This window comes from Gouania willdenowi, chromosome 15 (genome assembly GCF_900634775.1).
Source record: "Gouania willdenowi chromosome 15, fGouWil2.1, whole genome shotgun sequence".
NCBI classification, from domain to species: domain Eukaryota; kingdom Metazoa; phylum Chordata; class Actinopteri; order Blenniiformes; family Gobiesocidae; genus Gouania; species Gouania willdenowi.
The window spans coordinates 35,210,066-35,236,577 of NC_041058.1; the positions used below are offsets into that span (position 1 = coordinate 35,210,066).

General features: G+C 41.1%; 1 protein-coding gene across 2 annotated transcripts in view; it reads left to right on the forward strand.

Moving 5' to 3' along the window:
* Nucleotides 1-24,804, forward strand: part of macroh2a2 (macroH2A.2 histone) — a 27,639-nt gene extending 2,835 nt beyond the window's left edge. For both annotated transcript variants that reach the window (XM_028468182.1, XM_028468181.1), the window contains exons 2-9: nucleotides 1,191-1,366; nucleotides 2,982-3,088; nucleotides 4,282-4,479; nucleotides 4,680-4,784; nucleotides 15,058-15,157; nucleotides 15,256-15,345; nucleotides 20,612-20,786; nucleotides 24,450-24,804. In XM_028468182.1, coding sequence (XP_028323983.1) covers nucleotides 1,195-1,366; nucleotides 2,982-3,088; nucleotides 4,282-4,479; nucleotides 4,680-4,784; nucleotides 15,058-15,157; nucleotides 15,256-15,345; nucleotides 20,612-20,786; nucleotides 24,450-24,615 — 1,113 coding nt within the window. In that variant the 5' untranslated portion in view covers nucleotides 1,191-1,194 and the 3' untranslated portion in view covers nucleotides 24,616-24,804. The remainder of the gene's footprint in view (nucleotides 1-1,190; nucleotides 1,367-2,981; nucleotides 3,089-4,281; nucleotides 4,480-4,679; nucleotides 4,785-15,057; nucleotides 15,158-15,255; nucleotides 15,346-20,611; nucleotides 20,787-24,449) is intronic.
* The last annotated feature ends 1,708 nt before the right edge of the window (nucleotides 24,805-26,512 follow it).

A 26,512-nucleotide genomic window follows, 5' to 3' on the forward strand; every position in this document is an offset into this window, starting at 1 on the left:
CGATACGGACTGAGCCGATATTTGGAGCCGATACTACTTTTGCTCCCTCAATTTACATCATAAAAATTACACAATGATAACAAATGGTACAAGTCTCAATTAAAAAAAAGGAACATTTCTTGAAATGAACAAAGGTGAGTTAGAACGACACCAAGTAAAAAAAAAATTAACAAATAATAAAAATAGGTGATGTAGAACAAGAACAAGTAAAAAATAGTGAGACATCTCATGAAATATTATGAAAGAACTGTTCTTCCTTGTCCTGAAAATAGCTTTGACAAAAGTTGGCCTGACTGAAGATATATTTTATTAACAAGATTATTGAGTATAAATATATATAATTATAGTATTAAACACAAAAAGAAACCATGAATAATAGTCCATTCCAACACAACCCCAGAACATAAATTAACAGAGGAAAATAACGTAATGTCAGATGCGCATTAAGCAACAAACTGTTCTAGTTTCTGTTCTAAATTACATCAACATTAACGAGAATAACTATTCAAACAAGTCGTAAACTGCTTCTCAAAGTGTTGAAAACTTCTTCTCAGCGCTGAGAGAACCAGAAAGAGAGAAAAACACACACCAAACCTCCAGCCAGCTGCTCGTTAAATACAACAGCGACACAACAACATGTGAAACCACAGAACAACAGCTAAGTTAAACAGTTAATAGATGCTTTGAAAGTTTAAATCTTGAGTGAGTAGTTATATCTAAAACAAGTATTTAGTTTAAACCCACTACTTGCACATTGTATATTGTATATTGTTGTCGTGCTTTATTGTGACTTACCCATCCTGTACTTTTTGTTTTACTTGGTTGTGTACGGGTATATTTAAAGTTCAATAAATGTTAATAGTTCTATTGGTGTATTTAATTTCTAATACATACTGTACATTTATATCATATGGGTGTTTCAGTTGTCTTTCATAATCAATGGGCTTAAAAAAAAGTATATCTGCCTCAAATATCGGCTGATTTTTAAGTTTATTTTTTTTGAATCGGTATCTGCATCGGCCTTTAAAAATCTCATATCGTTCGACCTCTAGAAAAAACATCCTGTTACTTTGCTTATTATTTGTTACAAACCTGTGGAAACGTTTATGATTTTCTCCAGCCTCAGTGTGAGGGCTTTGTGTTCCACTTTGTGTGCGTACGTACGGTAACCCATTGTGTTGTTTTCATAGAGAAATGTCAGCCAGAGGAGGAAAGAAGAGGGCCACTAAGCTGTCCCGCTCGGCCCGGGCAGGGGTCATCTTCCCTGTGGGGAGGATGATGAGGTACCTTCGCAACGGCACGTTCAAGTACCGCATCGGCATGGGAGCGCCCGTCTACATGGCAGCTGTAATCGAGTACCTGGCAGGTAAACGTCACTATGGTCCACAGGGGCTGATTAAAAAAATGGAAGAAAACTTGTGATTACATCACTTTTGTGAAGCAGGGGCCTCAAACTCAATGTAGTTCAGGGGCCAAAGACAAAGCAGTTCCATATCAAGTGTTCCACACATTTTATTAATAAGTCATTTCAACATTATTGTACCTTATAGTTTACATTTCTAAGTAGAAATAAAATACAAAATATGAAAGGAACCAACAATATCCAAGCAATAAGTGACACATATCAGTTGTAAAACAGGATCTACACTTTAATATTCCGAGATTTTCTGACCAATTTCTGTTTAAGGAAAATTTTATGTAATAATTTGAGGAAAATTTAAATATTTTGTCAGAATTTTGAGTTTGTTTTCAACAGTTTAACATTAAAAATGATTGAAATCATGTGATATAAACACCAGGAAAACTGTGAGCACCTGCAAATACTGCTGACTTTCATTTACACAATGATTCATGTTTTCTCTGTCACTTTTACTTTCTCCTGGGGGCCGAATGGGATGCTCCAGAGGGCCGGATTTGGCCCCCGGGTCATGATTTTGACACACGTGATGTAAAGCCTCTGATTTTCCATTTTAAAATTGACTCCATTCCCTTTCAGAGTTGTTGTTTTAACCTAACTTTGCATCAGTTTACATGTTAACATTTAGTTTTCTTTCTGTACTCAGACTCATTGCTACTATTAAAATTCCTGAAATCATTCCAAACATGTTTAATATGGTTCATGAGTTAAATTTCATCATTTATTCTTATTAACAAACCACAGAAACAAACACACACTGAGATGACGTGAGATCTGACGTCTAGCCGTTAGCTAACATGCTAAAGCTAACATGTGTTGTAAATGTGTGATATTGTTCCATAAACATATGGTTGAAGGTTTATTCTGTGTAATATACATATTTACATTTAAGGAGGTGAAGTTTGTCATATCTACTCATTTTACGTGACAAATTTACAGACAAATTGTGTTTAAATGTGTGAAATTTTCCAAAAACATGCATGTGAGGATATATTCAGTGTAGGATTATAATTTCCTGATTGATTTGGTTTGGAATAATATAAAAAATACATATTAAAAAATAACATTATTGAATTCTGTTTTTTCAGTGATCACGTTACGTAGGTCTGATCCTAAATCAGTGGTTCTCAACCTTTTGTAGAATTAGATATTGATCATTTTTATTATACTGTGTGAAAGATAGAGTTTATCTAGGATCAGGGACCAGTTGTGGCAGCGTAGATATTTATATACTGCTTTTTATTTGAACTAGATTTATATTTGACAAAGTGAACCAATAGAATACAGTTGTTTAAGATTGTGTTTTAATTATGAAAAATGATTTAATATTGATTCAATTCAACTTTATTTACCATATATAGCGCTAATTACAACAATTTATATAAACATTTTATATATATGTATATAATAGATAATAATATGTAGATTTAATAATTATATATGTACAGTATATTTATATATATTTAAAAAAAAAAATCAGTAATAGTTTTTAATTTATTTGCTAGACATTTCAGGCGACCCCAGTGATGAAAAACACAGTCCTAAATGTTTGATCTTCTTTCAGCTGAAATCTTGGAATTGGCTGGAAACGCAGCGCGAGACAATAAAAAAGGCCGAATCACTCCTAGACACATCAAACTGGCTGTAGCCAACGACGAGGAGCTCAACCAGGTAATAAACACACACACTGCACTTCCTGTTCCATTTAAACGTTACAACCCTGGGCTCACACATAGACCATGTGACAGGGGGCGGGGCTAAACACTCCGCTTCTAATTACCAGGGCCTTCAAACTCATGAATGTGTTTTAGTTTGATCTTCTACGCAGTACAAGTGATGTGTAACATGTGTAATGCACTGATATTCAGTATCTATCTATCTATCTATCTATATATATATATATATATATAGATGTTTGTCATTTATTGCTCACACATACTGTATACACATATATATATATATATATATCGATGTTTGTCATTTATTGCTCACACATATACATATATATATATATATATATATATATGTATATGTGTGAGCAATAAATGACAAACATCGGTCCCTGCAGAAGCTTCACCTCAACATTTCATTCATTTTGTCGTCATTTCATATTTTGGGGAGATTTTGTGGAATAAATTAAGGAAAATTGCAGAATTTTGTAAAAACTGATTTCCTTTCAACAATCAAACTGAGGGCTGCATGTCGCAGCGTCCACAAACACGTCTGATCTGAAGGTCACATGATCTATATTCATGTTAACGTTTAGAATAATGACCAATCACAGCATTAACGCGGGAAACTACAAAGAAACTCTGTGTTTTTGTTGTCGTTTATGTTTTAAAAACAATTTTAAAGTCAAACTTTATAGTTTTGTTGTCTTTGTGTGTTTTTCTCTCACTTTCTGTGTTTTAGTCTTTTTGTCAATTTTTCTGTGAGTTTTTATGTTGTTTTGAGTGTTTTTAGAGTCATATTTTGTAGTTTTATTGTTTTTTGTTTTTTCAAATCCTTTTGTAAATTTTGAGTGTTTGAGTAATTTTGTGTGGTTCTGTTGTCATTTTGTGTGTTTTTGGAGTGAATTTGTTAAATTTCTTGTCACTTTTTGTGTTTTTATATTCATATTTTGTAGTTTTGTTTTTTAAATAATTTTGTAATAGTTTCTGTAGATTTTATGACGTCGTTTCGATTGTTTTTATGGTCATATTTTGTAGTTATGTTGTCTTGTTGTGTATTTTGGAGCCTTTTTTGTTTGTTTTTTCAATCATTTTGTTAATTAATCTATTTGTTTTTGATGTTTAGATTGTTTTTAGAGTCATATCTTGTAGTGTTTCTTTCACCATGATGTGATATGATGTTTGCTCCCGTAGCTCCTGCGGGGCGTAACCATAGCAAACGGGGGCGTGCTCCCTCGTATCCACCCAGAGCTGCTCTCTAAGAAGAGAGGAACCAGAGCCAGAACCGACACCCAGACATCAGCCCCCGTCAAACGGGATAGCCCCTCAAAGAGCAAGAAGACCGTCAAAGTCTTCAAACGCTTCAAAGGAAAACGAGGACGCAAGCCTAAGGTGAACTCAGTGACCTTTGACCTGTTTTTAAAACACAAAGTGTGGGTTTCATCCATAAATAAATCTAAGAACATTTAATATGAAATGGTTGAAAATGCTGCTTTAAACTTGGCTATAATTGACATTGTTGGTGAGGTTTGGAGCAGTGCATTGTGGGATGTGGAGTCCCTATTATTATTCTTCTTCTTCTTCTCTCAAAGAATGCAGACAGTGAGAAAGAGTCTGTCCCAAACTCCACAGTGGAGGACGGTCCTGGGGAGGGATTCACCATCCTGTCAGCTAAGAGTCTGTTTCTGGGACAGAAGGTAACGTATTTGAAATTATGATTTATTTTTTTATCCTGTTTGTTTTTGTTGTAGTTTGTATATTTTTGCTGGCGTTTTTTGAGTCATTTTGTGTATTTTGTCGTCTTTTTGTTAGTTTTTAAAAATCATTTTGTAATATTTTTCTCTAATTCTGTTACTTTTTTGTTGTTTTGTGTGTTTTTGTTGTCATTTTGTGATTTATTTTTTGAATATTTTGGTTTTTTTTGTAGTTTGTGTATTTTTTCTGCCATTATTTGTGTTTTTTGAGTAACTTTTTTGTCTATTTCTGTTAGTTTTTTTTGTTTTGTGTGTTTTTGTTGTCATTTGTGTATTTATGATATCATTTTGTCAAATTTTCAATTAATATTATTTTAGTTTTTGTCATGTGTTTTTAGAATAAATTTGAGTATTTCTGCTGTTTTTGTTGTAAATTTGTGTGTTGATTTATTTTTTGATTCTGTTTGTTTTTGCTGTCATTTTTTTGAATCATTTTGTATATTTTGTCATCTTTTTATTTGTTTTTTTAAAAAATAATTTAATTTTTTCTCTTATTTTGTTGTGTTTTTGTTGTTATTTATGATGTATTTATTATGATGTTTTGTATCATTTTCAGTAAATGTTTTTTAATATTTAATATATATGTAATATATTATATGCGAGTAAATTTGTGTATTTCTGCTGTTGTTTTGTGTATTTTTATGTCCTTTTGTGTGTTTGTGTTTATTTAGTGTGTTTACTTTAAGGGCAGCACAAACATGTTTGATCAGAGGTTTATTCCATAAAGTAGGTTATGTTCAAACTCTGAGTATGTTCAGGCTCAAATGAGGGAAACTCTGAGTATCTCATTCCTAAACATGAGGTATGTTCTTATCAGAGTATGTTACCATGGCAACATTGTCTGTGAACTAAACCTGGTCACTGGCAGGTTTTATCAAAGAAACCCTGGGTTTCTACCTGGCTCCGCCCACCTGAACACCGTTTCTGAACACTTTAATGAACCTTAACACTTTTCTCTGAAACACATTAGTAACATCACACACCACAGACGTGTTCACATCATTAATAATGTTGTGTTGCTTTATGGTTTTTTTAAAAAAAAATTTTATCAAACGGTAGTTCTATTTCATCCCTGCTGACCGCCAGAGGCGGTGCTTTAAGCACTGAATATTCCCCTTCGCGCATGCGCAGTGCGAGTATGTATACCAACAATGTCACCCGTGACCCCTGGATGACCCAGAGGAAGTTTATATCTTCCTGTATCACTCCAGGGTACTTTCCTTTTTTTTTTTTTACTTTTTGTTACTGGAATACTGTGCATACAGCTGCCGTCGCTAGTAGCTCCGTGACCGTGGTAGGTCGGAGCAGCGTGCATTCGCCCTCCAGGAGCTGCGACGGTGAGTGTTTGGGTAGCAGTAGCTTCACCCATTAGCAACCTCTGTTGGCACAGGCCGCGTTAGCGCCGCCTCCCCCCAGCATATGGTTTGTGTTTGGTCCCGACGACACACGCTGACAAGGTAAGTAGCCGCTTATTCGGCAGATCAACGGTTGTCTTTATAAAAATGAAAGAGATGGTCGGTGAAGGCTGCATTTGAGCAGCCTACTCCCGAAATTTAAGTTAGCCGACTTTATTTGTTTGCTGGTGGGTTGTGCGCGCACGCCCGGAGCCCAGCGTGGATATGTTTACATTAGCATCACCGGCTAAGCTAGTGTCATCTTCTGTTAAAGAGCCCAGTCTGGGTGAGGACCACAGTACAGTGTTTGTTTTTTGTTTAGTATATTGGGCCTCTACTGTGCAGGCAGCGTGCGCGCTCCCTTCCCCAGTATACGGTCCCTATACTCGCCCAACCTACGGCATCCGCGCTCAGGCTAACCAGACAGGCGGCGTGCGCACCCCCTCCCTTTGTTGAATACCTGTATTGAAATCAGTGACTTCTCAGTCAAGCTACGATGGATGGCTGACATATCTGCACATCTTGTGGGGTTTCTTTACAGCCAGAGGATGGCCACGACCTATGCCCCACATGCCTTGGCCCTTAGCACCTGGGGGAGGCGCTGTCAGGCAATCCCTGCATGAACTGCAGCTACTTGCCTCGGGCGGCCAGGGTTGCCAGGTTGGCGGGGGTGGAAGGCTCAGTAGCCGTAGTCGACCTCCCCCCAGGCCAGCCACCTCCGACCCGTCAGACACGCTCCAAGAGGCGGGCAGAGGCTGCGGCAGCTGCCCCCTCCAGGAAGAGAACGAAGTCTGACCATAGTGGGTTATCATCTAAAGTTGAGCAGCTGTCTGCTGAATTGGCTCAGATGAGATCCCTGCTGGCCGACAGCCAGCCGGTTATTCCCCTGGTGGCTGATGCGGCACTCTCTCCCCCAATTCCAACGCTGCTGCCCGAAGAGGATACACTCTCTTTGGCTGCTTCGGCTAGCCATTTCTGTGATTATAGGGAGAATTTGGATGTCGGATCCCAGGTGTCTGAGCAGGGCTCCCACTCCTCGGATCACAGTTCGGGGGCCGAGGTGGAAGACAACTCCATGCGCGCTGTCATGCGCTTGGCTCTACAGCGGCTGCACACAGTTGTCCCACAGCAGGCAGAGGCAGCATCTGCCAGCGCCTTCTTCAGGCACAGGCCTGCCCCCACAGCTTTCACTATTCCTCATTCAGAGGATTATCTGAGGGAGTTCAGTCCTGTTGGAGGGACAGTAAGGCTTGCTCCCGTCTCTCTGCAGATGGGCGGACCCTGGCAGCCATGCATGATGCAGCGGGGGCTGGCCTGGATCGCACTCCGCCCATCAAGCCTGCCATCGCTTCTCTTATTGTGTCCCCAGATGAAGCACTTCGAAGGGATGCTAGGTGTCCTCGACCCCAGTGTCGAATAACCGATGACCTTCTCACGAGGGCTTATGATGCTGGAGCATCTGCTGGTCGCATGGGAAACTCCCTAACACACCTCATGTTGGCCCTCTCAGCCTCACTGCAGGAGGGCGGTGTACATGCCGATGCGGTCACCTTCTGTGATGCCTCATTGGAGGCTTTTGGGCTCATGTCCAGAGAGCTTGGGCGAATAAGTAAGTAAGTAAGTAGTTTATTTATAAAGCGCTTTTTGCAGATAAAATCACAAAGTGCTGTACAGAGTTGTGGTAAAAGTACAAGTGCAACACAATAGAATAATAAAACAAGAGTGCATAAATATCATAAGAACAGCACCATTAAAGGATAAATAAAAAGTAAAATCCAGTAACTAAAAGCTTTACTGTAAAGTGTAGTCTTCAGCAGTTTTTTAAAAGTGTCCACACAGTTGAGCTCCCTGAGAGACTGGTGCAGGTTATTCCAGAGTCTGGGAGCTACAGCCTGGAACGCCAGGTCTCCTCTGGTTTTAAATTTAGTTTTTGGGGTCTTTAGGAGACCCTGACCTGAAGACCGAAGGCATCGCCCTGATGAGTAGGGGCACAACAAGTCCGAGATATATTTAGGGGCCTGACCATGTATTGTTCGGAACGTGAGAACTAATATTTTATATTCTATGCGAAACTTAACTGGAAGCCAGTGCAGAGTAGCAAGAATGGGGGTGATGTGGGATGTTCTAGAAGCACCAGTTAAAAGTCTGGCAGCAGCGTTCTGAACGATCTGGAGTCTGTTTAGGGTCGACTTATTAAATCAAGTAAAAACAGAATTACAGTAGTCAATACGAGATGATATAAATGCATGTATGACCAGTTCCAGATCTGATTTTGATAATAGATGCCTCACTTTAGAGATATTTCTCAGGTGGTAAAAACAGTTTTTAGTCAATTGACGACAATGTCCCTCCAAAGACATGGACTGATCAAAAACAACCCCAAGGTTTCTGAGGCTGGTTTTAACAGATGAGCCCAGATCACCAAGAGAGTTTTTAATTAGAGGGATGTTTTTATCAGGAGCAATGATCAGAGTTTCTGTTTTGTTTGAATTTATCTGGAGATAATTTTATGACAGCCAGTTTTTGATACAGGATATACAGTCTAAGATCTCGGATAAAAAGTGCAACTCTGAGTCATTAAAGGAGCAGTACAACTGGATATCATCAGCATAAAAATGATAAGACACATTTTTAAAACCACGGATCAACCGACCAAGAGGCATCAGATACAATAAAAACTAAACAGGCCCCAGAACAGAGCCCTGGGCTACTACACATGACAGGTTGGACATATTGGACATAACATCGTTAATAGCAACATTAAAGGTTCTTCCATTAATGTAAGAGGTAAACCATTGGAGAACAGTACCAGAAAACCCCATCTCAGATTTGAGTCGATCAACCAGTATACTGTGATCTACAGTATCAAAGGCAGCTGTCAGATAAAACTAAAACTGTGTAACGACCAGAGTCAGCGGCCATCATCACGTCACTAGAAACTTTCAGAAGAGCAGTTTCAGTGGAGTGGATTGATCTAAAACCAGATTGATATTTATCATAAATATCATGCTGTTCCATGTATGAGGTTAGCTGCTTAGCAACCATTTTCTCCATGATTTTAGACATGAAGGGAAGCTTAGATATGGGCCGGTAGTTTATAGGCTCCCCCGGATCAAGATTGGGTTTTTTAAGAATGGGGTTTATTATCGCATGTTTAAAAAAGCTGGGGACCGAGCCAGATAAAAGTGAGAGGTTTATCAATTTTACCACCCAAGGACCAACAACATCAAAAACGTTTAAAAGCAGAGAAGTAGGAACAATGTCTACAGAGCTCGATGAGGGTTTCATCTTTCCTACTAAAACCTGAACATCCTGTAGGCTGACAGGAGTGAAGGAGGACCATGAGCTCACAGGGGCTGATGCACTGCACAAGCTAACCAAGGGAGGAGTGATGCTAGCCCTGATATCTTGTACTTTATTTACAAAGAAATTTTAAAAAATTGTTACAGTCCTCCTGTGTGTGTACAGGCACATGGGATGGTGAGGGTGCAACAAGATTTTCAATAGTATTGAACAAAACCTTGGGGTTTCTCTTATTTTGCAAAACAAGATTAGTAAAATAAGCAGAGTGGGCATGCTTTATTAATTCATTTAGCTCCATTATCTTTTCTTTTAAATAGAGTCTGTGCACCTCTAGTTTAGTGGTTTTCCACAACCGTTCAACTTTTCGGCAGCTTCTCCTAAAGCTAAAAATAGCTTCATTCATCCACGGACAAGGTTTCTTATTAGAGCCTGGAGTATTTTTAGCTGGTGCTACTGTGTCCAAAACAGACAGACAATGGCTATTGAAGTTTGTCATAAAAGTGTCAACATCATCACAACTAGCAAATGTAGTTGGATCGAAAGAGGCAGAAAATCCACTGATTGCTGCTTCATTAAGAATGCGTCTCCACTTTTTCACATTAGAAGTAGTCTGTACCAGTGTGATTGACAGATTAAATATGATACAGCAATGGTCGCTTATTTGTAAGTCTTCAATACCTAGATGGTCAATCATTAAACCAAATGAAAAGACCAAATCTAAAGTATGACCTTTAGTGTGTGTTGGACACATGTTGCACAAAGTGAAAAAAGTCCATTAGAGACATCAGCTCAGCTGCCATAGGACAGGAGGAATTATCAACATGTAGATTAAAATCACCAAGGATTAATGCACTCTCCAGCTTAACAATAGATGACATAAACTCAATAATGTCCATCTTAGTCCAAGCTCGTCGTCAGGTTTGGCTAACGGAGGCAGCCAGGAGAATGCTGCGCAGCCTCCCGGTCGAACCAGGGGAGATATTTGGTCCAGCAGCCCAGGAAGCGCTGGAACGGACCATCCAGGCGGGGCAGACCAGGCAGCAGCTTGCCGGGCTTAGCCGGATGCCTCCTCCTGATAGACCCCCGGCCGGCAGGCTGAGGGGCGGTTTTTTCGCAGCCACATGCCGTCGACAACTCACTCCACTGGTCGTCGTGATGCCCAGCGTCCCGCACGGAGACCTTTCCGCCCTCCCACTAGGGCCCCGAGGCGCCGGGGGGGCAGAGAATGAGGCTTTGGGGCCGGCGGTCGGACTTTTTTCGCATCAGCAGCTCCAACAGTGGGCTACTCATGCTTCAGACCCGTGGGTGGTCGCCACCCTAACCTACGGGTACAAACTTCAATTCTGCTGTCGGCCCCCCACATCCGGCTGGGTCAGAATGACATCCATCAGCGACCCGGCAAAGGCTCTCGCATTAGACCAGGAGCTGTCTGCCCTCCTGGCCAAGGGCGCCATCGAGCCTGTAGACCCTGGGTCAGATCACCGGGGGTTCTATTCAACGTACTTTTTAGTGACAAAAAAACAGGCGGATTCCGCCCAATCCTAGACCTCAGAGGGTTGAACAAATTTCTGAAGGTCATACCTTTTCACATGCTGACCACAGCAGATGTCCTCAGAACGATGGCTCATGGGGACTGGTTCACATCGATAGACCTCAAGGACGCGCACTTTCACGTCCCAATTGCTCAGCAACACAGGCAGTTTCTGCGCTTCGCATACCGCGGCCGCCGCTGGCAGTTCAGGGTGCTGCCCTTCAGCCTCTCTCTCTCCCAAGGGTCTTCACAAGGTGTGTGTCTGCGGCCCTAGCACCTCTACAGTCTCGGGGCTTGAAGGTTCTCCCATACCTGGACGACTGGCTGATCTGTGCTCCATCCCGGGTCCAGGCATCACAAGACACAGAGCGTCTCCTGTCCCATGTGACTCGACTTGGACTCAAGGTGAATGTGGAAAAAAGTTGCCTGGTGTCACATCCCGGGTCACAACTTTCATTGCGGTTTTAATGAACAGTGTAACTAAGTTTCTTTCCTCTGTCTTTTGGGCAAGCTAACGTCAGTCTCGGGGGTAGTTCCTCTGGGCTTGCACTTGGATGCCAAGCGGCACAGGAGCAGGAGGCTCAAGGTCTCACAACAGTGTCTTTGCGCCCTGGCTCCGTGGAGGGACAGGGCTTACTTGCTCAGAGGCGTTCCTATAGGCTCCGTTCCATCTCGCAGGGAGGCCGTTACCACAGACGCATGCCCTTCAGGATGGGGTGCGGTGTGGCAGAGCAGGAAGACCAAGGTGCACACATCAATGTGTTGGAGCTGCGTGCGGTTCACCTAGCTCTCAAGCACTTCTTGCCGCATCTGAGGGACAAGCATGTCCTGTGCGGTCAGACAACACGTCTACAGTGTATTACATAAACCATCAGGGCGGTACCAAGTCTGTACGGCTGCTGGAAGTGGCAAGGGAGCTCCTCACATGGGCAGCCCCCCGCTTGATCAGTATACAAGCAATGCATATACCGGGAGAGCAGAACCTCTTGGCGGACTTCCTCTCCCGTCGGAAACCTCCGTCAGGGGAGTGGCACCTCCAAGCAGAGGTAACGAACATTATATGGAGCATATTCGGCAGGGCAGAGGTGGACCTCTTTGCTTCGGAGCAGTCGACCCACTGCCCTCTGTGGTTCTCCTTAGCCGAGACAACCAGTCCTCTCGGCCAGAACGCATTGGCTCATCCTTGGCCGGATGGCCTCCTGTATGCCTTCCCTCTGTTTCCTCTGATTCAGCTGGTACTCCACAGGGTCCTTCAGGAGGGCCACAGGATCCTGCTTGTAGCTCCCTTCTGGCCAGGAAGGAGCTGGTTCCCGCTGCTGCACAGCCTCTGTCACGGCGCACCGTGGCGCCTTCCCGACAGGAGGGATCTCCTGTCCCAACTGGCCGGGCGGATTTGGCACCCCAATCCGCAACTCCTTCAACTGTGCCCTGTGCCAGCTATTCTGGACTTTCTCCAGTCCCTTCTGGACAAAGGGCTTTCTCATTCAACGCTGAGAGTCTATGTCGCAGCAATATCTTGCAGACATGTAATGGTCGACAATGGCACGATTGGTAGCCACAAGCTGGTGTCCCTTTTTTTGAGAGGAGCTTGGAGGTTGCATCCTCCGAGAGCCACAAGGACTCTAACATGGGATCTTCCCCTGGTGCTGGAGGCATTGCGCCTTCCACCGTTTGAGCCCTTGGCACGAGCAGCGCTGAAGTGGGTTACCCTTAAGACTGCGTTCCTTCTGGCCATTTCCTCCGCAAAGCGTGTCAGTGAGCTGCACGCCCTGTCAATCAGCGACACATGTCTGAGGTGGAATTCGGACGGCTCGGGAGTCACTCTGTGGCCGAACACAGCTTTTCTCCCTAAAGTGCTGTCCCGCGCTCACCTCAACCAGCCCATTCGGCTGGCACGGTTCAACCCTTCTTCCGTGGAGCCAGAGGTTCAGTCTGACCTGTTGTGCCCAGTGCGCGCCCTGGAAGCCTACATTGCAGCTACTGTAGGTTTTCGGGGGTCCGATCAGCTCTTTCTTTGTTATGGTGGCCCTAACAGGGGTGGTGCTGTCTCCAAGCAGCGCCTGTCCAACTGGATTGTCGATGTGATTGCCCATGCATATCGGGCAAGTAACCGTCTCATCCCATCTGGTGTGCGGTGCCACTCTACCAGGAGTGTTGCTACGTCATGGGCTGCCCTGAGGGGAGTGCCCCTGGAGGACATCTGTGCTGCGGCCTCATGGGCGTCGCCAGGCACTTTCTCTAGATTCTACAGGGTGAATGTAGCCACACCCCATCCATTGGCTGTGGTCCTTCGGCCAGAGTCCTCTGACCCTACACACTGAAGGGTGATAAGCGGGATTCTTCGTGACTTTTCTGGTATAAGTCATTCAGTGCTTAAAGCACCGCCTCTGGCGGTCAGCAGGGATGAAATAGAACGAAGAGTTACGAATGTAACTATGGTTCTATGAATCCCGAATGACCGCCAGAGCTCTTTGTCACTCAGAACCCTCGTGTGCTCGCGAGAAGATTCTGTAGGAAAGTACCCTGTAGTGATACCGGAAGATATAAACTTCCTCTGGGTCATCCAGGGGTCACGGGTGACATTGTTGGTATACATACTCGCAAAGCGCATGCGCGAAGGGGAATATTCAGTGCTTAAAGCACCGCCTCTGGCGGTCATTCGGGATTCATAGAACCATAGTTACATTCGTAACTTTTCGTTTTCTTTCTAACATTGTAGATGTAGATCATTAAGTTAAAGTCACTGAGAGGTTGATCTACATTAAAACATCTACTGACGTCTGTAGTAAAGTTCACTGAATACAAACCTGTAGATAATATAAAGGAGGAGATGATAATTTAAATAAATCCACTTTTAAGGCTCGATTGTTGTTTTATATTATTATACAGTTAAATCTGTAGATCACGGCTCTATGAAGATATGATGTCACAGTGAATTGTGATGCTGCTCTTAGAAGCGATGGGTCACGGGTTCGCGTCCCGCTTCAGTGTTTTTTTATGACTTTTTTAGGATGTGTAGATGACTCTGGTGGCAATATTACATTAAAAATCAATATAAATGATGTGATATCAAGCGGCATTTACTGTCTTTATATCCAGTGTAACAGGAGGACTCTCTATGCAGACATCCTATGCTGCTGACACGTCTCCTCAGACACATTTTATTCATATTATTCACCACTCGTCACGTCACTGAAGCAATAAAGTGATGAAGTGACCAAAAAGTGTGACTAATAACGGGTGATTTAAGCCACTATAGTCACTGAAGACTGAACACACCTTTAGAACAGGCTCATATTCATCAAACACTGGCTTATTTCACCCATTACGGTGAATAAATCACTATTTTCCGGGTGGTTGTCATGGCAGTTTGAGTATTCTTTGATCCATTGATGATGGCTTTTTATCGCACGCGTGCACGTCAGTAACCCAAGGTTTACATACTCAGGGTTGATTAACCCACTTCATACCAGCTGTAATGGAATCAGATACATAGAGTTTCCCATCGCGGGGTATGTTGACTCAGAGTTTATGGATAGACTCAGAGTTTGTTAAACCTCCTTTATGGAACACCCCTCTGAGGGTCACATGATCAACGTTAACATTTAGAATAATGAACAATCACAGCATTAGTACAGGAAACTACAAAGAATGTGTTTCTTGTGTTTTTAAAATGAATATGTATTTTTCTGTCATTTTCTGTGCTTTTGGAATCTTTTTGTTTGTTTTGAGTGTTTTTAGTCATATTTTTGTTGTCTTTTTGTGTGTATTTAGACTAAATGTGTGTATTTCTGCTTTTGATTTGTATTTTTCTTTCCTTTTGTGTGTGTTTGTTTACTTCACTTTTTCTGTCAATTTTGTTTGTTTTTGATGTTTTTAGAGTCACATTTAGTATTGTGTGTGTGTGTGTGTGTGTGTGTGTGTGTGTGTGTGTGTGTGTGTGTGTGTGTGTGTGTGTGTGTGTGTGTGTGTGTTTCGTCCTCCACAGCTTTCTCTGACAGAAAGTGAAATCAGTAAAATCGGGTCCATCAAAGTGGAGGGAATAATAAACCCAACAAACGCAGAGCTGGACCTGAAGGATGGAGTCGGTGAGAGAACGAGTTTTAAACACAACATCAAATCATTCCAATGAGCCGACGCTAACACTTCCTGTGTGGTTGTTTCTACTTCCTGTCTGTGACTCCAGGCAATGCCCTGGAAAAAGCCGGTGGGCGTGAGTTCGTGGACGGAGTCAGAGAGCTGCGTAAAGCCCAGGGAGCTCTGGAGGTGGCCTCAGGTACAGGAACCACTACAGCAGGGGCCCCAAACTCATTGTCCTTCAGGGGCCAAATATGGAGCAGTTTGATCTTAAATGGGCAACAGACCATATGTTGGAAAACCAGTCATTTCAACATTATTGTTCCATAGTTTACACTTGTACATATACATTAAATACATAATGTTTATAATAATACCAACAATAAGTGACAGTAATGAGTCCTAACATGATCTATACTTTACATTTCCTAGATTTAATGACTGATTTCTATTCATTTAAGGCAAATATTATGTCATAATTTAAGGAAAATTAAAGGATTTTGAGTTTTTTTCAACCATTTAACATTAAAACTGAGTGCAAGCACATGATGCAATGTGGGAATATATACAGTGAAGAAAATAAGTATTTGAACACCCTGCTATTTTGCAAGTTCTCCCACTTAGAAATCATGGAGGGGTCTGGAATTTTCATGGAAGGTGCATGTCCACTGTATGAGAGATAACCTAAAAAGAAAAATCCAGAAATCACAATCTATGATTTTTTAACAATTTATTCGTGTGATACAGCTGAAAATAAGTATTTGAACACCAACGTTAATATTTGGTAGAGTAGCCTTTGTTTGCAATTACAGAGGTCAAACGTTTCCTGTAGTTCTTCACCAGGTTTGCACAGACTGCAGGAGGGATTTTGGCCCACTCCTCCACACAGATCTTCTCTAGATCAGTCAGCTTTCTGGGCTGTCGCTGAGTAACACGGACTTTCAGCTCCCTCCAAAGATTTTCAATTGGATTTAGGTCTGGAGACTGGCTAGGCCACTCCAGAACCTTGATATGCTTCTTACGAAGCCACTCCTTGGTTTTCCTGGCTGTGTGCTTTGGGTCATTGTCATGTTGGAAGATCCAGCCACGACTCATCTTCAATGATCTGACTGAGGGAAGGAGGTTTTTGGCCAATATCTCACAATACATGGCTGCAGCCATCCTCTCCTTAATACAGTACAGTCGTCCTGTCCCATGAGCAGAAAAAAACCCCCAAAGCATGATGCTACCACCCCCATGCTTCACAGTAGGGATGGTGTTCTTGGGATGGTACGCATCATTCTTCTTCCTCCAAACACGCATAGTGGAATTATGACCAAAAAGGTCAATCTTGGTCTCATCTGACCACAAAACTTTCTCCCATGACTCCTCTGGATCATCCAAATGGTCATTGGCAAACTTAAGACGGGCCTTAACATGTGCTGGTTTAAGCAGGGGAACCTTCCGTGCCATGCATGATTTCAAACCATGACGTCTTAGTGTATTACCAACAGTGACCATGGAAACAGTGGTCCCGGCTCTTTTCAGGTCATTGACCATGTCCTGCCATGTAGTCCTGGGCTGATTCCTCACCTTTCTTAGCATCATTGAGACCCCACGAGGTGATATCTAGCATGGGGCTCCACTCCGATTGAGATTGTCCGTCATGTTTAGCTTTTTCCATTTTCTAATGATTGCTCCAACAGTGGACCTTTTCTCACCAAGCTGCTTTGCAATTTCTCCGTAGCCCTTTCCAGCCTTGTGGAGTTGTACAATTTAGTCTCTGGTGTCTTTGGACAGCTCTTTGCTCTTAGCCATGCTGACTGTTTGGGTCTTACTGATTGTATGGGGTGGACAGGTGTCTTTATGCAGCTAACGACCTCACACAGGTGCATCTGATTCAGGATAATACAGTGGAGTGGACGAGGACTTTTAAAGGCGGACTAACAGGTCTTTGAGGGTCAGAATTCTAGCTGATAGACAGGTGTTCAAATACTTATTTTCAGCTGTATCACACGAATACATTGTTAAAAAATCATAGATTGTGATTTCTGGATTTTTCTTTTTAGGTTATCTCTCATACAGTGGACATGCACCTTCCATGAAAATTCCAGACCCCTCCATGATTTCTTAGTGGGAGAACTTGCAAAATAGCAGGGTGTTCAAATACTTATTTTCTTCACTGTAGTACGGGAAACCTTGTTGTAATATTGTTGAGTTTTATTTACATAATAATTCATGTTTTCTCCGTCATCTTTACTTTCTGCTGTGGGATGAACTGGAGCTTCTAAAGGGCCAGATTTGGCCCCCAGACCACGAGTTTGACACATCTGCACTATGAACCCACTAAAGCAGGGGTGTCAAACGTACGGCCCGCCAGTGGGTTCAGTCCGGCCCGCGGGATAAATCTGCATTATTAAAGAAGAATAAACTTCATTTTCTTTAAAATTTGCAGTTCCTATATTGTCCGCTAGGGGCGCTGTGTGACAGTCAGTTCTATCGCTTTACCCGCTTTTTCTGTTGACCCTGGCACCCTCTTCAGTGAAATGTCTTTGTCAAAAAAAAGAAAAGTGGACACAGAGTGTCGGATTTTTCAAGAAAAATGGACCTCTTCCTATATGTTCACGGAGGTGAATGGGAAACCCGTGTGCCTGGTGTGCATGCAGCAAGTTTCGGTGCTTAAGGAATACAATCTTCGGCGCCACTATGAAACTCAGCATGGTGAAAAATACAACACCTTGCACGGAGAACTGAGAAAACAGAAGGTAAATGAAATGCTGGTGGGTCTGAGGAAACAGCAATCCGTTTTCACCCGGAGCCGAGAGGTCAGTGATGCTGCGGTGAAAGCCAGCAACGTAATTGCTAGCCAAATAGCATTAGCGTCAAAGCCGCACTGTGACGGGAGTTCCTCAAAAACTGTATGCTGAAGGCTGCCGAAATTGTGTGTCCTGAGAAGCGACAAGCTTTTGCCAATATTAGCTTGACGAGAAATACCGTGGCAGACAGGATTTCGGAACTATCGGCAGATTTGGACAGCCAACTGAAACGCAAAGGGGAGTCATTTCTGGCATTTTCTATTGCAATTGATGAGAGTACTGATATTACGGACGTCTCTCAACTGGCCATATTCATTCGTGGAGTTGACGAGACTTTGACTGTCACTGAAGAGTTTCTCGAGTTGGTGCCTATGACCGACACCACAACAGCTGAGGACATTTTCCGCTCCGTTGTTGGAGCGCTGGACTGGTCCCGCGCCGTAAGCCTGGCTACTGATGGTGCACCGTCAATGATCGGGAAAAAGGCAGGTGTTGTGACAAAGTTCAGAGAGAAAGTACAAGCCGCAAACGGAGGAGGTAATTTTTGGACATTTCATTGCATTTTGCATCAGGAGGCATTATGTTGCAAGTCGCTAAAAATGGATCACGTCATGGAGGTGGTTGTCCGAACTGTTAATTTCATCCGAGCCAGAGGTCTCAATCATCGTCAGTTTGACAGCTTTCTCAGTGACTGTAACATTACCCATGGTCTGCCATACCACACTGAAGTAAGATGGTTAAGCAGAGGTGCTGTGCTGAAGCGCTTCTTTGATCTACGTGGGGAAATCGGACAATTCATGGTGAAAAAAGGAAAACCTGTTAAGGAATTACAGTGCCCACTTTGGCTGCAGGACCTTGCATTTATGGTTGATATTACAGAGCACTTGAATAATCTGAACAAAATGTTGCAAGGACGCAAAAAAATTGTAACACAGTATTATGACAGCATACGTGCATTCAAGTTAAAGCTCGCGTTATGGGAGACGCAGATGGCAAGCGGTGACGCTGCTCATTTTCCTGTCTCAGAGATGTGTGCGCAGCAAGCGTTAACCCTGACGTGACACAGTACAAAGACAAGATTTCAGGGTTGCTGGGGGAGTTTGAGAAGCGATTTCAGGTCTTTAGCGAACTTGAGACAGAATTTGCAGTTTTTCGCTCACCATTCACAGTCAGAGCTTCTGATGTGCCCATTGACATGCAACTTGAAATCATTGATTTGCAGTGTGATGTAGAATTGAAGGACACATTTGCTTCTGTGGGCTTGGACACATTTTACAAGTATCTCCTACCAGGCTATCCTAAATTGACAGCACTGGCTGCAAAAATGTTGTCCATGTTTGGGACTACCTACCTTTGTGAGCAGGTCTTCTCAGTAATGAACATTAATAAAACAAAGCTTCGCTCAAAGCTCACAAATAAGCACTTAAATGAGATTCTGAAACTGGCTGCTTCTCAGGACATGAAGCCTGATATTGATGCACTTGTGCAGGCTAAAAGATGCCAAGTGTCAGGGGCAAATACTGAGCAACACTAAATCCTATGGAATGCTGCTTTGCACTATAAAAATAAACAGCTTTGAATATTTGCTGTTGTAATTGCTGTGAAAGTCAGTAACAGATTTACAACAGGAGAGTTTTGTTAAGTAAAATATTATTTCTTATGCATGCCATATATGTTATGTATGTGAGTTTTTTTTACATGTATACATTTTATTTTATATTAACAAGGAAGGGGACAAATTTACTTTATCAAATGTCTGTTTAAAACAGCTGCCACTTAAGATTTCAAGTGTGTGGAGTCAGTTCATGTGTTCAGAATTGCTTCCCAGATGTGGAAAATGGATTTTAAATCATTTCTAAATTTGTATGTGTTTGATGTATTTTAACATGCAGGACAGTGTGTTTAAGTTCCACAAAACTGTGAATAAATGTTTTGCAACATTGTACAATCACTGATCAGTTTTTATGCATAATGCACTTGAATAAATGTTAAAGTGAGTAAAAGTGTTGTTAAAATTGCACATACTTTTCTTAAAAATTCTTAGGTTGTTCATAATATATTTAGTAAAAGGGACAATTAATTTCATATAAAGATTTTTATAATTTACTTCTTCTTCTTTGCACTTTGCACTGAACTGTAAATTGTGAAGCACTTTGTGACCCTGGTCTGAAAAAAGCGCTATATAAATAAACTTTACTTACTTACTAATACAAAAAAAAAGTCGACTTATTGTTAGTTCTATGTAATTTTGGAATGAGTTTACTAGTCTGGCCCCCTTGAGATCTGATTAAGTTGTATGCGGCCCCAAGACCAAAGTGAGTTTGACACCCCTGCACTAAAGGATACGTGTTAAACTTTAGGCCTGGGGGTCAAATAGTAACAATAATAAAAAAAACATGAAATATTTAGTAAATGACCGACTCAGCTGTAAATATATCCTATAAATACTAAAATCTATTAAAATCCACATTATTTGCAGAGCTCGGTTTTCCACTTCTCACATCACATGTTTACAAATCATCAGGAGATTCATACAGACATTTATATGTAGACGTACAACATTAATGTGTAATTTTCTCTTTTTTCACCAATAATATGTGGCTCTACTGTAGATGACCTGTTCTGTGTTTGACCCCTGGTCTGTATGTGTGTGTGTGTGTGTGTGTGTAGCGGCGGTGAGCCAGGCGTGTGGGATGTCTGCTCGGTTCATCATCCACTGTAACGTTCCTCAGTGGGGTTCAGACAAGTGTGAGGAACAACTGGAGAAAACAGTGAAGAACTGTCTGACTGCAGCAGAGGAGAAAAAACTCAAGTCTGTGGCTTTTCCTTCACTGGTAGCAGGACGGTAAGACACACACACACACACACACACACACACACACATACAGTATATACATAGAGACACACACACACATAGAGACATAGAGACACACACATACACACACACACAGAGACACACACACACATACATATACACACACACACATATATATACATAGAGACACACACATACACACACACATACACATACAGTATATACATAGAGACACACACATACACACACACACATACAGTATATACATAGAGACACACACACACATAGAGACATAGAGACACACACATACACACACACACACACATACACACAGAGACACACATACATATACACACACACACATATATACATAGAGACACACACACACACACACATATATACATAGAGACACACACACACATAGAGACATAGAGACACACACACACATATATACATAGAGACACACACACACATAGAGACACACACACACACACATACATACACACACATACACACAGAGACACACACACACACACACATATATACATAGAGACACACACATACACATACACACATATATACATAGAGACACACACATACACATACACATACACATACACACATACATACACACACATATATATACATAGAGACACACACATACACATACACACACATATATATACATAGAGACACACACACATACATAGAGAAACACACACACACATATACAGAGACACACACACAGACACACGCAGCAGATTCTTAAACGTTCATACTTTAATACACCTAATGACAACAAATATACACAGTTACTTCATAAACACACAAACACAAATACACAAGACGAGTCCAAAGTCATAAAGTGACACAAAACAAAAAAACAGAAAATGACTTCATAAACACCCAAGACGACTACAAATAAACGATGTGTAATACTGTAACCAAAATACACACAAAATGAAAGAAAGACACAAAATGACATCAGAAATACACAATCGGAGCACAAAGTTAGAATGATCTGCACACACACAGACACACTTTAGTTTAATAAAGGGAACGTAGAGGATCATTATATTTATTATTAGGGATGCACTGAATATATTAGGCAGAATATTCAAAGGCAACATTCAGCCTTTGGTTTAGTAAGTTAAAAACAAGGCGTGTGACACAATGACGTAATCAAACAACGTGCAGTGATTTAGAGTCAGAAACGTGTGTGCGCGTTGCTGCAGAACCAGAGCAGGAGCTCCTCCTCCTTTCCACACAAACACAGCCAGACTCTCTCCGTCACTATTAAAAGTTGGAAACCGTCCATTGTTAGCGCTGTGAGCTACATATCCATAAACATCTCCATTGTTTCCTCCTCACACTACACCAGGAGGCATTTGATCAAAGTGTTCTCAGTAGAACCAGGCTTATGTTTTAAACCTGGTTCAGCTAAGCCGTCAGTGACCACGCCCCCTTTAACCAATTCATCAAACTCTTCTCAGCTTCGAGTTTTCTAGCTCAGCCAATCAGCTGACAGTGTTTAGATTAAGTGAACGACGTCATCAGACCCACGAGATCGATCACAGATTTAATGATTAGAGAGTGACGCAGCATGTGCTGCAGCTTTTATGATGAATGAGAAGCCAATAAGAACCAATGCTGTGACCAACAGGATGTGACATCATCTGTTACTGAGCAGTGAAAATAAATGACAGACACGGTAAAAAAAACTATGGTTTGAACATTTTAAAAGTAGTAAAGGGTTAAAGGTGTTATTTAGTCAATTTATCATAGCAAACAACTCAATCATGTGATCACACTGATCATGTGTGTTTGATAAGTGTTTAACACCTGTCAGCGTTTAATAAAAGATGATGTAACTCATAATTAAATAATATATAATTAATGATACTACTGAGTGTTTGATGACCTCAGCACTAAATGAACAGCAGGAGCAGCAGTGATGCTGTTGGATGCTGTTGGATGTCACATCCAACACTGTAGACGCTGCAGGTGAGCTGTGCACATCTCTTAAAGTGATAGTGTATCTTTGTCATAAGGAGCCTTAGTGCTCCGCCCTGTGACTGTCCCATTATTAATCTCTGATCAATAAATAAACACTTTTATACCGTGTGATAAACAGAGGTGATGATACACACGTATATATTATTATTACTGATGGTTTAAACACATGATATCATTAATAATACGCTACACATTAAACATGTAATAATGATTATATCATCATTTGTATGGATTTAAACTCATATTAAAACATTTACATGATTCTGTTTAATTTCCTTTTAAAATACTGTATTAAAGCAATATTTTTGTAGATCTTTGATGAATGTTTTAAAGAATCACTAAATAACTTCTTTAATAATGATGACGTGGTTTCATGAGAGTGACTCAGCAGATTAAACCTGGTCAGGAGCAGGTTTGACCATGGACTGTTACTATGGTAACCAAGGTGATGAAACTACTACCACACCCAACAATTCATGTTGGGTGTGGGATACATGTGTATGTGTATATACGTATATATGCATATGTGTGTAACCATAAAATGAAGAGTCCGTCCTTAAGACTGCTCTACTGTAAAGTGTCCTGAGATACCATTGGTTATGATTTGGCGCTATACAAATAAAAGATTGATTGATTGATTGATTTTCCAGTTAGAACCTGGCTTAACAGAGCTGGACTCTCAGGTTAAACCTGGACTTAACTCAGAGCTGGGTTTGATGAAATACCCCCTGATAGAGCTGCATAGACTGGTGCAGCATTAGCATGGAGTGCTAACAGCTGATGTGTGTAAACAATGGGCGTGGCTCCAAGCAGTGACTCCCAACACGATCATCAGCAGAAAAAGTAGTGCAGTTTGTATTTACATATATGGTAATAAAGTATAATTATATATTCTATATTAAACTGCAATGTTTGTTTTAGCTGTTAGATAGTTGGAGAGGGAGGAGCTAACATTCTAGGGGGCGTGTTAGGTGACATTTTCACAAAATGTGGAATAACTGAATGAGGCTTTTTTTTTTTTTAATGCATGTTTTGTTTTATTTGAAGGGTTAATATAAATTAAAAGCAAAGGCTACTGGAATATTTAAAAAATGTCAGAATATTCAATAAACATTTACTTTCTTTAAAAAAAAACATGTATTCTAGGCTATTTATGCACTATTAAAAAAATAGTGAAAAACCGCATTCAATCCTCGGTATTATTCGGTATTTGTCCAAGCTTTTATATTTTATTCTGCTTCCGAGACAAATATTCATTTCAGTTCATCCCTATTTATTATTATCACTGATATCACATCATAAACTCCTCATTCACCTCAATATTTAAAATAGCTTATAATGGATAAAAATACAAATAAACGACTTAATCTAACCAGAGATTCTACGAACAGTCACTAGATAATCAGATTATCACATTATTAGAAAGATTCGGTCATGTTTATAATATTCAAAATTTTCACTTTTTTATAATGATTTTTTTTTTTACATTGAAAAAAAACCTGAGGCAGTAATTATATTTTTATATTATTTATCATAATGTATAATACATATTAATTTTTTATTATATATTGTATGTTAATATATTATGTAATTATATAGCATAAAGTGTGTATATGTTATTTCCCACGCTGTGTGTGTGTGTGTGTTAAAGCTCACCCTCTCGTCTCCTCACCACAGGAATGGATTCCCAAAGCAAACGGCGGCCCAGCTCATCCTCAAAGCCATTTCCACTCACTTTGTGTCGTCCAGCAGCTCGTCTCTGAAAAACATTTACTTCCTTCTGTTCGACAGCGAGAGCATCGGCATTTTCCTCCAGGAAATGGCCAAGATGGACACCAAGTGATGGTTCCCGCCCCCTTTTTCTAAGCGTTTTGTCGCAGTTTGTCGTGTTTCCGAGAGGAAAGTGTTGTTATTGTGTCCTTTAGTTTCACAGATTCAGATTTATATCATCATTACTTTCCTCTTTTTCTCATTCTGTTACTGAGAAACTTTATTGTTCTGCTTTCAAATTAAATCGATGTTTTACACCCGTTTGGTTTGTTTGTTTTTATTTAACAGTTCGTCCGTTGCTTGTTTCAGTTTTTCTGACGAGCGGGTGGAGGTAGACACGTTAACATGTGGCCAAAAATGGTCCAAAACGTGACAAGAAAAGTGACTAAAATGAGCCAAAAACAGCCAAGAGCGGTAAAAAAAAAAAAAATAGCCAATTAAAGAGGAACCAGGTTGTATGTAATGGCAAAGAGGAGCTGAAAAGTGCTTTTATGTCTACACTGAAGTAGTTCAAAACTACAAACAATAGTGAAAATGTGGAACAAAAAGAAGTAAAATGTGGAGGAAAAGACGAAAAAATTAAAGGACAATAATTGGACAAGTGTCAAAAATTACTTGTAAAAATGACATTTATTGGCAAAAGGAGCTAAAATCTGAAAAAAGTGTTAGAACTTTTGGAAAAGGGCTAAAATGGGACAAAGGAAGTCGCAAAATGACCCAAAGTGATCCGGTCCGTCCGCTACCTGTTTTTTTTTTTTTTTGACAAATGAGTGAAGGCAGACATTAAGAAGTAACAAGTGGGCAAAAATAGTTAAAAAATAGTCGAGTGGTGAAAAAGAGGAACCAGGTGGTGTGTAATGGGAAAAGTTAACTTTATGGAGCAAAATGTGGAACAAAAAAAGAAATGGTGAAAGTGGTATTTATTGGCAAAAGGAGCTAAAGTTTGAAAAAGTGTCAGAACTTTTCAAGAAGGGACAAAAATAGACCAAACGATGTTAAAAATGGATAAAGTAAAAAGGGTTTAAAAGTTTCCCCCTTTGAAGGTTTTAATAATTAAAATGAAAACATAAAGAGCCACATGTTGAGAATCACTGACTTAATAACAGCTTTTCATAGTGTTTCTGATAATGTAAATAATGAGCTGGTACGGATAGAAAATACCATTTTGGTCCCAGTCCACCACAGGCTCCGCCCACATCCTCAGTGATCCAATCAGGAAGACGCATGGATTACACACCACAGACAGGACTTTTATTTACATTTATTAAACTGTAAAAAGTTCACGAGCTTCATTTATATTTATACATAAACACATATATACACACCCAATATATTCATTTAATCTCATAATCATCATTGATTGGTCACTGAGCTGTAGTGTGTCACACACACACACACACACACACTGTGCATCACACGTACACAATCAGCATGCAGCAACATTAGCACTAGTGTGTGTAGGAGGAGCGTTAGCAATAGCCTTAGCATTAGCACGGGTGGTTTGAAGGTCATCGAGGTAAACCGGTGTCTGCTTCGGGTTTACACACACACACAGCTACACGTGCACAAACACACACACACACACACACACACTCAGACACATTCACACACACACACAGCTACACGTGCACAAACACACACACACACTCAGACACATTCACACACACACACAGCTACACGTGCACAAACACACACACACTCAGACACATTCACACACACACACAGCTACACGTGCACAAACACACACACACACACACTCAGACACATTCACACACACACAGCTACATGTGCACAAACACAAACACACACTCAGACACATTCACTCACACACACACAGCTACATGTGCACAAACACACACACACACTCAGACACATTCACACACACACAGCTACATGTGCACAAACACACAGACACATTCACTCACACACACACAGCTACATGTGCACAAACACACACACACTCAGACACA